General features: G+C 49.2%; 4 protein-coding genes across 4 annotated transcripts; 1 reads left to right on the forward strand and 3 right to left on the reverse strand.

Annotated features, from left to right (window-relative positions):
* Positions 1-202: 202 nt before the first annotated feature.
* N7462_005363 (type I polyketide synthase) lies at positions 203-8162 on the reverse strand (the record flags this gene model as incomplete). Its single annotated transcript, XM_057077081.1, has 6 exons — positions 203-1081; positions 1132-1452; positions 1507-6170; positions 6235-6772; positions 6836-7361; positions 7423-8162. 6 exons carry the CDS (start codon positions 8160-8162, stop codon positions 203-205), a joined length of 7668 nt encoding a protein of 2555 aa, XP_056932661.1.
* Positions 8163-8956: 794 nt separating this feature from the next.
* N7462_005364 (uncharacterized protein) lies at positions 8957-9851 on the forward strand (the record flags this gene model as incomplete). The annotated part of the gene is made up of 3 exons (XM_057077082.1): positions 8957-8998; positions 9065-9083; positions 9166-9851. 3 exons carry the CDS (start codon positions 8957-8959, stop codon positions 9849-9851), a joined length of 747 nt encoding a protein of 248 aa, XP_056932662.1.
* A 288-nt stretch (positions 9852-10139) lies between these two features.
* Positions 10140-10980, reverse strand: N7462_005365 (uncharacterized protein; the record flags this gene model as incomplete). Its single annotated transcript, XM_057077083.1, has 2 exons — positions 10140-10496; positions 10834-10980. Coding segments are annotated over 2 exons (504 nt in total), but the record flags the coding sequence as incomplete, so codon positions are not given.
* Positions 10981-11831: 851 nt separating this feature from the next.
* On the reverse strand, positions 11832-12764 carry N7462_005366 (p24 family protein; the record flags this gene model as incomplete). Its single annotated transcript, XM_057077084.1, has 4 exons — positions 11832-11849; positions 11939-12126; positions 12207-12414; positions 12567-12764. 4 exons carry the CDS (start codon positions 12762-12764, stop codon positions 11832-11834), a joined length of 612 nt encoding a protein of 203 aa, XP_056932664.1.
* Between the last annotated feature and the right edge of the window lie 1553 nt (positions 12765-14317).

A 14317-nucleotide genomic window follows, 5' to 3' on the forward strand; every position in this document is an offset into this window, starting at 1 on the left:
TAAAGTGAGAGTATCGCGAAAGTTCGCAATCCAGTATATGGAGGTGAAGGTGCTGGCCCCTTGTACTTCGTACAGTAACAAGATGACAAAGGAAGCACGAGGAGCACCACAATCTTTGTTCGAGAAAAAGCCAAATACATAACATACTGTGTAAAATACATACTTTAAGCCAACGAGCAATGTTCAAAGTTCAAAGTATGCCTCATTCAAGGGCCCAATCCTTTTTCACCTCCTGAGTGAGGATACCGGATTTCTTCAAAATATGTTCTGCGAGTGAATATACCGAATCACTGGTGAGAATTTCGAGGATCTGGAGATTGGTCTCCAGTTCTCGTGTGATCCAGTTTCTAATCTCAATTGCTACCAGCGAGTCCAATCCATAGACAGAAATCGGCGCAGCAGGATCCAGCTCCTCGAATGGTCGCATAAGAATGCTGGATATCTTATCCAGAAATGCAGTAACGACAACTGCTTGGGCCGCCTGATAATCTCTGGACCGTTTAATGGCAGTTGCAGGAGATATCGCTGCACCGGCTTGTGGACCGCTCTCGGCAAGAGAAGCAGCACTGGCAAGTGTGGATAAGCGAAGCAATTGAGCTAATTTGGTATCATGTACCCAGAATGGCTGTTCTGTGATGGGTTGTGTTTTCACGCCATCAAATCCAACAACGCAATGATCGTCGCAAGTGTCTCGCATCTCCCTTCGAATTGCAACTGTGACAAGGCCACGAATGTCATTCGCATCCACGGACTTTGTTCCAAGCTGAGCAGAAATTTGGGCACGTTTCTGGTCGTCAGCTAAGTAGCCAACACCTCGCACAATGGGTAGGTCAATTGTCGTGAATGGAATTTTGGAAACCTCTGGGTATTGCGTTAATGCTGACATGAACGTTCCGCTTGCTGCGTAGGGCGACTGTCCCATGTTGCCTACAAAACTTGCAGCAGAAGACAGATTAATAAAGAAGTCCAAGTTCTCATTTTTCGTGTTGTTCAACGTGCGCTGTAGGTTCCAAATACCGTGCACCCGAGGCCTCATAACAGTTGCATAATCATCGAAGCTAATTTTTTCAAATAGAGTGTCCTAAAAACTGGTTAGTGATGTCTTTAACAAAGGGACTGGATTACACTTACTCTCAGAACCATTGCTCCAAATATCACCCCGCGCACTGGAGGCATGCGAGATAATAGCGGAGTCAAGTTCTTATCGACACTTTCCTTGTCTGAAATATCACTGCGACAAATTTCCACTGTGACTCCCTCATTCATAAGAGTTTGAACGATTCTCTGAGAAAATTCAGTTCCAGCACCACTTCTGGAGATAAGGACAAGATGCCGTGCCCCTTTTTGTGGCATCCAGCTGGCAATATCGAGACCAATACCACTCGTCCCTCCGACGATGATATACGTTGCGTTTTCTTCGAGAAGGGACTCATCCTTTCTTGCTGGGTGAACCTAGATATCATTTTTAGCAGATACCCATGGATCCTGTGATTATAGTGAATGTACCTTGACCATGGCATTGTCTGTCATTTGAACAACAATCTTTCCAATGACCTGACCACCTTGCAATGCGCGGAAGCCGTTCTCGACATCCGAGATTGGAAGAGATGTGACAGTCCAACGATTTTGCGCGTTGGAGTCGATAAATAGCTGGAACGAGTCACGGAGCAATCGTCTTGTCAATTTTGGACGCTTTTCCCGGACCATGCCCAGGTCCACCGATGAAAATGACACATTCTGGTTAAAATGGGACATTTCAAGGCCAGAGTTTTGCGTAATGTCACGCTTTCCAAGTTCGATAAATCTTCCAAAAGGGGCAACACATTCAAATGTCGCCTGAAGAGCGTCACCGCTCAAGGAGTTCAGGGCAACATCTACACCCTCACCATCCGTGGCTTCCATGATGCCTTTGGCAAAAGAAGTGTCACGACTAAAGAAAAGCTGGTCGTCATTCAGCCCGTAGGTTTCCATCAAGAACTTCTTCTTTTCTGAACTTCCAACCGTGGCGAATATCTTTGCCCCAACCTTCTGCGCGATGATTATGGCAGCTTGTCCGACACCGCCTGCTGCCGCGTGGATCAGAACAGTCTCATCGCGGCTCAATCGACCCAGGTCGATTAGTGAATAATAGGCGGTGCAGAATACAGCAGGAATGGATGCGGCAATCTCAAAGGACATACTATCGGGGATTATCCAGGCACACGACGCCGAACAGCGAGTAAAGGTTGACAGCGACCCGGGAGACATAGCACAGACCCGATCTCCGGTTGCAAAGTTATATACTGCAGCGCCAACACGGGTAACAATTCCACTGCACTCTTGGCCAAGCTTATCACCACGAAGTTGACCCATTGCCATGAGCACGTCTCTGAAATTGAGGCCCGTGCAGGAAACTCGGATCTCGATATAATCCTCGGGTAGAGTATCATTATAGGAAGAATCGTCCGTGAAATATAACTCATCAAGCACCCGACTATCTCCTGTGGTGAGCTTCAATGCACGGGTCTGCTTGAACAGTTGCATTTGTGGTGGCGCATCATCCGAAGTCTCTAGTTGGACACTTCGATTGAGGACATGGTTATCAATCAAACGAGGAACAGAGACATATCCATCGCGAATGACAAATTCCATATCGCCATCCGTGAGCACAGATTTCCGACAAAAGACTCTGTCGAAGACCTTGAGCATTTGAGCCACAGCTTCAGCATCAGAAATGCCCTCTTTAGCACCCAAATCTAGCGTAGCAAATTGCAGCCCAGTTTCTGATCGAACGGTGCGCGCTAGGCCAATAACCATGTTGGCCCCCAGAGAATGAGGATCAGATTTGGTGTGTCGGACCGGCCACAGAAGCCCTCTTGTTTGACTGACCAGCTTTTGGATCTCTTGAAACCTCTCTGGTGTGAGACTTGAAAGCACAGACTGATCCATGCCTTCCAGGAAGACACACCATTTTCCAGACAAATCAGTGTTGTCCATTTCTGTCATAGTCACAGGAGCAACACCGGTCATTTCTTTCAAGCCCGATTCAAGACTGAGGAGGGACAGACTACCAAGGATTTCCGTCCCAATGATGACAATATCTCCGGGGCTTGTTGGGCCCACTTTGGTGGCGTTTGCAGTGGTGATCATCAAGCAACCTGCCTGGTGGACAGCACCAGGAAACTCTTCAAGGCATATGTCAATCCCAGAGAAACCGTTGCTATTCATCACATCATTCCATCCGTTTTTGGTAAGGAGAGGTCCCTCTTTTCGAATCGTATCATTTGCCAGCCACCAACCAGGTAGCAGCGCGAATGGGAAATGTCTTGGTCGAGGGTTGGTCTCTTCGATAAGCATGAGTTTGCCACCGGGGGTTAAAAGAGATCGAATGTTTTTCATGGTTTGGTTGATGTCAGAGGTGGCATGGAGAACATTGCACGCAATAACCAGGTCAAAGCTACCGGCTATACATCCCTGGGCAGTTGGATCAGTTGAAATATCGAGAGTCTGGTACTTCATCAAATGACCCCAGCTGGCAAATTTGGCCTTCGCCTTCTCAAAGAAACCTGGAGAAATATCGGTATACGTATAGTGGGAAAAACGCGGCGTTGACCCTGCTTCATGCCCACCCAGGCTTTGAAGAATCGGCAAGGTAGCTCCCCCAGTTCCTGCTCCAATTTCAAGTATGTTCATCTCAGGGAATTGGTGGGCCATTTTGTCAATACAAATGGAGGCGTTTGCGTATGATTCACGCACGCTATCAACATGTTCATAGTACTTGCTAAGCATATCGTCCTCGAGCAAGACCGTCAAAGCATCAACCTTTCCTCTGAGTATGTCGGGGAGAAGCTTGCCAACGGCACAAGTCAATTCACCAGCGCCAGTGAAACGCCTTGTCCGTTCAATTATTTCCGGATTTAGATCATCTGTCGTGATGGAGCTTTGGCAGGTGCGTTGGGCCCAGCGATAAAACTGTTGGTGATGAGGCTCGAAGGTTGAGATCTCCTCTTCGGGAACAGAGCGGAGTACCTGACGCAGGTAATGCTCTGCTACCGAGTCCACCATGTGCATTCTTTCATCCCCTCGACCATCTCCAGTTTCAATGCGTGGAAGTTGACGATACATCTCCTCTGATAGAAAGTCAAAGCAGGGTTCCCAGTGAAGCTTATAGCAGATGGGGTCAGGAGCATTTTCCTTGTGTCCTTTGATGTCATTAGAGACGGGCACCAAAGTCATTCCATGAAGCTCAATTACCAAACGATCAGCCCTCTCTGGAAGGGTTGCAAGAATGGAATTGCTCTCAGGGTTACTCGCGGACTCGAAACCTGACATGTACCCCGAAATTTCCATTTTGGTGCCAGTGGTGAAGCTCTCATCTAGGGATACGGAGAGCCTCTTAACATGCGAAGGTACGTAGGTTGTCTTAATTCCGGGCTGCCCATAGCCTTGAAGAACCCACATTACCTGGCAGAAAATGTCAAGGGTCGAAGGGTGAAGAATATGTCCAGTCTCGTACTCTTGCGGCATGCAAGTCTTGGTGTTAGGTATGCAAAAGCTGGCATTTGCTTGCTTATTTGGGCCTACCGTGATATCAGAGAGACCCTGGAAAAGAGGACCGTAATCCACACCCCCGGCGGCAATATTCTCATAAAGTGCTTTGCTGTCAACAGGTCTGATACATGCATCGCGGTTGGCTTTTACTCTCCGTGCAATGCTTTGATCGATCGCAATGCGTTGCCGGATTCCATCGACGGGATTCACTTCTTTAGACTCTTCTATCATCACGAAGCCCTTACAATGCTGATCCCATGATCGGCCTTCGGCCCAAGAGAAGATGCGGAACTCATGCCAGCCGAGTATCGATCTTCCCGGAGCCTCACTTCGACAAGGTCTTAGACTGAGCATAGTCTCTATTCCAGAGTTTTCAGGGATTGTGAGAACACGGTCGATATGAATATCGCGAAGTTCAATTCGCGCAGGAGCCAGATGATGCAATTGCGCCTGTTGTGATATCGCTTCCATTGCCATGGCTATGAATCCGGTCATAGGATAGATAGTAGTCCCATGAACCCGGTGTTGACGGACCCATGGTTGGTCATCTGCGCGAATTATGTTCCTCCATCGAGGCTCTAGGTCCATATTTTCCATGCACAGCGAACCGAGCAAGTCATTGCGCGGGAATTGCCGGTGAAACAGATTGTCACATAATCTTGAACTGAACCAATACTTCTCTGAATGATTCCATGGATAAGAAGGTAGGTTTATGAGGACGTTGGGTTTTCTCTTCGTTATGACCATGTTAGGGAAATTGATTGCTTGAAAATTGAGCGTCGTCATGCCTTGCATGAACAATGACGCTGCGAGCTGCTGAACAGCCTCAATCGCATCAAGCTTTCTATTGAGAGTATGACCGAATTGAAGCGCTCTATCAGGAGCATGCAATCGGGCAATATCCTTCACAGGTGTCTGGAGGGCAGGATGAGGCCCAATCTCAACCAAAGTATTAATCTGTTCGTTCGATATCTCAGCATTGAGAAGACTTTGAACACCTTTGACGAATTCCACTCGTGATACAAGATTAGCGACCCAGTATGAAGCATCAAGTGAACTCCCAGTGACTTGCTTCCCGCGCACTGTAGAGTGGAACGGAATCTCCGAATTTCGAGGTGCGATCTCCCCAAGAAGCGACTGATACTGTTCTGCGACCTTCATCATGTGGTGGGAATGGTACGCAACATCGACATGAAGTTGTCGAGTAAAGATTCCTTCCTTGTCGAGAGCCATTTGAAGGTCGCTGATGACATCTCGGTCTCCAGAAAGAGTCACGCTGGAGCCGCTGTTCACACAGGCGATCACAGCCCGTTGGCCACGTATCGCATTCAAGATTTGTTGGATTTCGCCTGCACTCGCACCGACCGCCAGCATAGCCCCTTGCACCGTCTCATCCTTTGCTAGCATATTTGCGGCCACGCCACGGTAGTAGGCGATCCGGACACATTCCTCGACAGATAAAATCCCCGCAGCATATGCCGCAGCGATCTCTCCACTGGAATGACCAACAACAGCTTTGGGGTGAATATTCCACGACGACAAAAGATCCACAAGTGCAAGTTGAATGCCTGTACAGGCCGGTTGACTCATGTAGGCCGCAGACATAGAGCCCTTTTGGGGATCAGTTAGTCGTATTTCATCTGCGACCTTGAGTTAGAAAGTCTCGACTGAGAAGCCCTGGCTGGGAGTAAATTGGATGCATACCGATGATCGAGAACGCAGCTCCGAGGGATTTCAAACAGCTATCGACAGCTCTCATAGTCGCATTGAAGATTGGGTAGGTGTCCAGAAGCTCTTTTCCCATGCCTTGCCATTGAGCCCCCTGTCCGGTGAATACAAATCCAATTGATGGCTCCCGTGAAGATCGAACGGGGTCCGCGTTGTTGTAAAAGGCAGCGATCAAGTCATGATGAGAGGGGGAAGTAGCAGCTAGACGCCAGGGGAAAAAGCTTCTTCGTTCCCCAAGGGTATAGGCCAATTTGTCCATTAATGTGTCGGCAAACATGGGCGGATGGAGGTCAAGGTAAGCCCCGACTCCTTTCGCCATCTGGACTACAGCTTGCTTGTCATAGCCTGATACAACGTAGAGCTTTCGGGTCAAAGGATCCTTGTTGTCAGTGCCTTCACCCTCATGTCTAGGCCCACGCTCCATGATAATGTGAGCATTGGTTCCGCCGAACCCGAAATTATTCACACTGGCATATAATTGACCCCGAGGCCAAGCCTGCAACTTCCTTGGTATCTTTGACATAAGGTTGGTCAGCTAAACAGGTATCTGATTTGGGATCTTGTATTATAAACTCACCTTCATGTTCCATTTCTCCATAGGTATCTCGGCATTGGCTGTCTCGAAATTGCAATTCGGCAACACAAATCCTCGTTCAAGCATCAATGCTGTCTTGATTACCGAGACAAGCCCGCTTGAACCTTCCAAATGCCCGATATTGGACTTAACAGAGCCCACAAGTAGCGGCTGCCGTGAAGTCCTGCCTTTCCCAAACACTGCGTTCAGGGCGGTCGCCTCAATAGGATCCCCAACCTTTGTTCCTGTTCCATGCGCTTCAACATAGCCAACTAGGGAAGGGTCTATTCTTGCTGATTTGTAGACTTGGCGAATTAAAGCTTCCTGAGCTGCACCACTCGGCATCGAGATACCTCTCGTCCGGCCATCCTGATTGACTCCGCTATTCACGATCACAGATCTGATAGCATCGTTTGCAGCTTCCGCATCCTCCAAGGACTTCAAAATGATACACGCCGCACCTTCACCGCGGCCAAAACCTGTTCCTCTCGAGTCGAATGCGTATGACTTGCCTGATTCTGCCAACAACCTGCAACATCAATAGCATTAGCGTCATCCAATCCTTGCTCCGTTCTCTTGCCCGCTCTTACCTAGCCCGTGTCATGGAGATGAATGACTCTGGGATCAGATTCAGATGGCACCCTGCCACAATTGCAATTGAACACTCTCCGTTTTTGATGCTTTGGCTTGCAAGATGAAGAGCCGTCAAGCTAGATGAGCACGCTGTGTCGATCGTGAGACTTGGCCCATGAAGATCGAAGTAATATGATATGCGATTTGACTGCAGCGCAGTCGCGGTTCCTGTTGCTGCATACATTGCGGCGGCTTCCATGTCGCGTGTATTGTTGAGCTCGTAGTCGGCAAATGACGAGCCGACAAATACTCCCACGTCCGTCCCGGCAATCGATCGATTTGAGATGCCGGCATTTTCCAGCGCTTCGTAGGTACATTCGAGGAGTATCCGCTGTTGTGGATCGAGTGTGCGCGCTTCTTGAAGCGTAATATTAAAGAATGGCGCATCGAAGAGTCCGACATCCTCCTGCAAAAAGTGCGCGCCCGCCGGGTTCAGCGAACCAGCTCGGTCCGGATTAGGGTGGTAGAAGCCATCGGCGTTGAATCGTTCTTTCGGGATCGGAGACCAGGCACTTCGTCCTCTGGAGCAGAGATCCCAGAATTCATCGGCGGTCGTCACTTGTCCCGGTAGACGACAAGCCATACCGATAATGGCCATTTTCTTGGGAGGATCTCCCGAGGCATCCTCGCCCTCGCTCACCCCGTTGGTGCCATTGATAACTGGCGTACCAGACCCAGAGGGTGGCTGAAGATGCATTCTCTAGAGAATGCGCTTGCAGCCGGCTGTCCAAGAATCAAATTTGTACACCAATATAGATGCCGACATCAGCATCCGACAAGAGTCACAAGAAGAAAAAGAATGCGCCGGTGTAAATGGTAAAAATGGATATATAGTGGAAGTATGTTCACTGATCAACCGTCGAAGAAGCTTGGTATAATCGCCAACAGGACGACGGAAGGACAAAAGAGCGATCAAGATCACGCTTGTTTTGGAATGGAAGAATGCCCTTGCATAACAACCAACTTCGCGATTGCCGATCTTTCTCAGTGGCAAGCTCTTTTCACAAGGGAGCAGGGAATTACTTCTAATTAGAGGCCCATGCCGTTTTGCTTGGTCACGCAACTCAATAGAGGAACCGACACAAAGAGAGACAGAACTGAAGGAGTGCAGTGCATCAGTCGCGAGGTCCCACAGGGTGAGTCTAGTACCGTAGATCAGATCAGACGATCTCGTCGTGTAGCCCGACTCTCTCCCCCATATTCCTAGAGCTTGACCCGTTTTAGTGAAACAGATCCTGATGGTACTTCAGAGCCGCCCTTGCTAAAGTGAGGGCCTCCACATTCCAGCGCAGGGGCAAATTTCTTTCCGGCCCTCGCAAGGGATTCCAGGTGGCATTATTGTCCGGCGAATTTCGCGCGTCAGTCGTTTGCTCTGGAGATTCAGAGGATATTGTATTTTAAATCTGGCTTGCCATTTTCCTTCTTCATTGATCAGCTGTTAAACGAGTTAGACCGAGCGGTTCTAGGCATTCAGAAAAGAAAAACGCCGCAATGAAGTTTCTATGCTTACCCGGGGGCTTTTGCACTGCAAAGGTATTGAATCATTCGGTCATACCCTAACTGTGGATGAACCACGGCTAACTATTTGAAATCCTGCAGGCTTTCCAAACTCAACTCGGTAAGTCCAACTAGTTGTCCGGCAAGCACGATCCATGGGGAAGATGCAAATGTTAACGGCAACGCCCGTTGTGGGTCTCCAGGGCCATTCTGCGACGCTCTGAAGTCAACTGGAGACGCTAGTTTTTTCTTCACACAGGGAACGAATCGAGTTCACTTGCCACAGGAATATGGGGGGTTTTTCGGGCCACCACCCCATTATACCTTCTTGGAAGTCGATAACCCGGAATCCATCAAGTTCAATCTATGCGACTTCCCTAAGCGCAACACCCCGGAGGCATCAATGAGATCCGCTTTAGACATGGCCAATCAGCCCACCTTCTCCAGCATTCGGGCCGCCTTGGAGCGATTGATTGACATTTTAGACAGTGAGGGTGATATCGAGGGGATCATCGGCTATTCCGAGGGTGCCAAGGTAGCCGCCTCGTTGCTCATGGAAGAAGAAAAGAGACGAAAAGCGACTGGTCGGATACCTCGCCTCAAATACGCCATCTTCGTCTGCGGATGGCCGCCAATGGACACGGTTACCGGTGCGCATCTGCTCATTGATGATATCGCCGACGATGAGATTATCAACATTCCCACATGCCACGTTGTGGGTGCCGCCGACCCGTTCATCGATGCGTCAATGGCGTTGTACAATATGTGCGATCCCGACACCGCAGATCTCTTCGATCACGGCGGCGGTCATGTCGTTCCCCGGGGAAAGCGAGCGGTCGATGATCTGGCAGTTATTGTCCGAGGTATTATCGAGTCTATCACAGTCTAAATCCGTATAGCATCGAGCATAGTTCATTGGTTTATGGTCTTCCCACCTACTTCCAGAACTCGGGGATCACAGAGTCATATGATAGCTTCAGGAAAGTAATACTTCAACTAGTCTAGACACTATTAGACGATTAGAAGAATGCTCATCAAGCAAAATAGTTCGACTCATTCCGTTCATGTTTCATCGAGCCACTGAAGCAACATCGATCTCTGTCTACTCTAACAGAGGTCGGGTCTCCTCACCCTCATCTGGTCCCTCTTCAATCACACCTTGTCTCCGACACTGACCCTGCTTCTGTGCCTGATTTGGTCGGATTTGATGAGCCAATGAGACAAGCCATCTGCAATGAAACAAGCCACCCCATGCCGACCCCTGTCCTCGGTCATCTAAGCGCTCATACTCCGCCTCCTTCCAACGGCATCGTACGCCTTGCGCAATGTAAACAACGCCAGAGCCGACGGCAATTGCCGCCAGTGTTCCCAAGATAGCCACTGCAATAGATAGGACAGTCAACGTGCTAGCATTACATCCAAATGGTAATGCACGGAGCTCCCATCTCTCTTTTGGGCCCAGTGGGCAGATCTGAGCAGAACCGAGTGGTGCTAAAATAGGCAGCCGTGCAGGATTTGGGACACAAGTAGCAGACTACCATCCCAAGTCAGCAATCCGTAGGGGCAAAAAAACGGCGCAATATTAATAGAAGGACGACACCAAGGACGTGGTATAACATGACACGTCAAGCCAGGCTCCAAATCAGATCCTAGCCAGAAAGAGCCCAGGGGACGAGCTTGAGACGCCCTCATTCCATCGGAAAGCATGCAAGGGGGTCCCACTGAAATCCTCCCATGGACCGTTGAAAATCACAGGCAACAAAGAGGCGAAACGGCAGGTCATAGGCCCAATACAGAGACGGAGAGTGACGCCGCTCTAGCGTGTCGCGCATTTTCCCGATCAAAAACATGAAATAAACAGTGTAACCTACTATTGCGCACCAGCTGCACGCGACATCACCCGCCAGGCATTGTGAGCACGACTGGCGGCGCCAGCAGACGTGGAACAACAAGTCTTCCAATGTGCTCAAGGGATTGTTGCCAGGGTGCCCTTTCTCTCGCAAATCGTCGAAGGCCATGGTAGGAGCGAGAGAAGATGGAGAAGAGAAGGGAGGAATTATTGCTCAAGCAACGTCATGTAAGGTGTCACGCAGTCAGGAACAGTAGGCCGCGTTTTCAAGACGATGTCGATCAACAACCACGCTCCTTACGTCGGAAGGAGTTAAAACAACCCACCAAGCAGAATCGCTTTTAATTGTGACGGGGGAGAAGAGGAGTAATCCGAACACGACGGACTATCGGTGTTGGAGTGCGGGGCAGGGCGATAGGAGTATAGAACCCTGGACAGGCTGAGCAGTGCCCTGGGTCCATCCGACCAGGGCAAAGGGCAAACAAGGATGTGTGTTCTCCTTTGGGGGGCTGGTGTCGTAAGGATTGTGCAATTTCCGAGGATTCAGTGCCTTTTGGCATGAGCCGCTCTTGTGTTTCTCAAAGCTGGCTGGACTAAGTAATCGAGTCTGCGGGATTCGTTTGGTCTCAAGGAATCGTTGCTGGCACCTGGTGTTTTGCCTAGTATTCCACTCAGTCCCTTTTCTTCGTACATTTCTACTTTTCCGCACACATTTCTAGTCCCATTAGGATCTACACTTTCCGTCCATATAGATTCAATGACCAGCAGCAATTTCCATTGGGTCTAATCGGCTAGATCGCGGAGGGGTGGTACAGGTATATTAAAGGCTATCAAAGGATGTTTGCATGACACAGTGTCGTGAGATAGAAGAAAAATAAAGAGGCATGAAGTACCACTGGTGATCAGCGGCATGCAAAGAAATCCAATGTCTCGTCGTAGACCCAAACTCCTCGAGACCGCATCCACGTTCAACGTCGCATGTTTCTTATTTGCGGAAAAGGTGACGGGTATAGCAGGCATTTAAACAACACGCTTGACCTAGATGTATCGACGCAGATTAGTCGCCTTTTCCACCAATTCCAACGTCGAACCTGCCATTGCTCGCCATCGGAGACAGGATATCTTACCTCAAAGAATCGCTTGAGCCACCACACTTGAAAGATACCCTCGCCGATCACCACAGCCAGTTGAAAGATACTCCACCACTTCACGCGACCGTTGGTGCTCTCTGCGGTGTTCCGGTGAACCCGCTCGCGGACCACAATGTACGACTGCTCGTCACGAACTTGCGCGAGAGCATCGGACAGTTTGCGAACTAACAGAATACCAAGGATCAGCCCACGGTCCTTCCATACAATATCCATTCGTTGCATTCTTGCTCTATCGTGTTCTTACCTTCCGCCTCCAAGGGATCCTGCGACATCTCCGACTCCGGTACGTAGACGATGCCATGGACGTTGAAGGAGACTTCCTTCGAGTTCGAAGTCCAGCCTTCATTGCTGAAGCAGTAGGTGTATTTGCCGTCGCTGTGCGCAGTAAACGAATAATCTTCGTTGGAGATGGCTTGCTTGTAGTACTGTCGGTTGCGGAGAGGGTCCTCGACCTGCATTGAATATGACAAGTTAGCCGCCGATATCGTTCGATATTTCTTTCAATGGCTCAATTTTGCAATGCGTATGCAGTCGTCGTGGCCATCTGGGCTCGATGCCACCAACACCGGGGAACTCGCGACCTGCATTGGCCAAGCGAACCTACCCAGAAATCAATCTCGAGGTTCCCGCTGCCTCCGAACTCCCGATCGCCAACCTGGAAAGTGACAGTCATCAAATCATCCTTGTGTAGGCTCTCGTGAAAGCATTCCCGTGAGTGAGACTTGAGCTGGATGGAGTGTGCGGTCGTGGCGGAGATCCACCCCAGCGCGGTAACTAAGAGAGTGGTAGCGGAGAAACGCATGTTGGAGATTTTGAGCCAGACTCCTTCGACTGAGGGCGGCCTGATCGAAGGGAAGGAGTTGGAGAGCTGGTGGTGATGGACGGGCAGCTGGTTTGCGGTCGAGAACGCGCAAGGTGTCAATTGGAGACGCTCGGACCACCTCCGTAAACAGCGCTTCTCGCCGCGGAGGTTTTGTGCCCCGAAGACAGTGCATCAAGTAATGAGATTGTAGATAACTTTTTCCTGTTCCTGGCCTATAGCAGCTTTCGTTGCAAATTGATAGATATATCTGATCGTTGGCAAGCAGCTCCGAAAATGATACAGGTATGATCTCCTTCATAAACATATATTTCTGCATGCAAACATCAACTACAAACCCCACAATGCTCCTCCTTCAAGTGATAGCTCTGGCGATTTCCCTGTCAATTTGTTCAAGCTTTATCATATTTTTCATGCCCACGGACTGCTCATAAGTAGGCACGTGAAGAATTGATCAAATTAGACTTGATTCACTATGCTTTTTACAAGAAGGCTGGGGGACCCGCTAAGCCGGTTTGCTGCTTTCAAATTCAGGATTCCTTATTTATTAAGTCTAGAGAAAACCATAATACACAGTATATACATGTACGGGGAGAATCCGAGCAATCTGATTTGAGCTGATCGCTTATCATCTGTGTCTTGGACGGCATATGATCTTGCATGGAGGCACTGGGCTCTGTAAGCAGTAGAGAGGTCGCTTCGACTGTCCTGCTGGTTTGTCTTTCAATGGATCCTACCAGATGTCCCAAAATTTGGAACATAGCAATGGAATTTGATCGAACCCCCCAAAATAGGTAGGCGATAGACAACACTACCTTGTAGTGGTGGCGACTGACCCGAAGCGGCCCACACCGTTAGTAACTTTCTAATGAACCGAACCTGAGAAGTGACTATGTAGCAGTACCCCAACAGCATCACGGAAGGAAACCGCTCGCATGCTTGACAATAAAAAATCCACCATTGGAAGGTCCCAGGATCTGAATGTTGATCATCGTTCTCGCACCGCTTCTAGGCCCCCTCAGCTCCAAATATTACCTGCATCGGTGCTAGGACCACAGCCTATCCCCCCACAATGACACTTTGAGCCCCAGCTTAGGGATACCGCGGCTACGGCGGCAAGCAAATAATATCTATCCAGCCACTGAAAGCAGTCAAGAGCTTCATTCCCATCCTTCGAATGACTAAGAGATTTGTTGGGAAAGGTGAAAAACATTGGTCCGTCGTTCGATGACCGGATGAGCTATGAAATGCCGCTTTGATCTCTTTTTTCTCCTCTTCATAAGGCCCAATGAAGGGGTATAGTGCTTTGAAACCGGACTAATGTCTATTTTCTGGCGCCAGTATATCCTCTTCAAGTGCCCAGCTTGGTTTGAAATGTGACAGTGGAAATACTATGATCGCCTAATTTTGACCTAAGTGGAGTTTCTATTGACGAGCGACATTCTAGATCATACCTGTCTTCTGCAAAAAGGCTTCTCGGATGCGGACCAATTCTTAGTTGAAACCATATAAAACACAGTGAAATGTCCCTGGAA

Source organism: Penicillium macrosclerotiorum (genome assembly GCF_028827735.1).
Source record: "Penicillium macrosclerotiorum strain IBT 26536 chromosome Unknown utg000006l_segment0_segment0, whole genome shotgun sequence".
Lineage (NCBI taxonomy): Eukaryota > Fungi > Ascomycota > Eurotiomycetes > Eurotiales > Aspergillaceae > Penicillium > Penicillium macrosclerotiorum.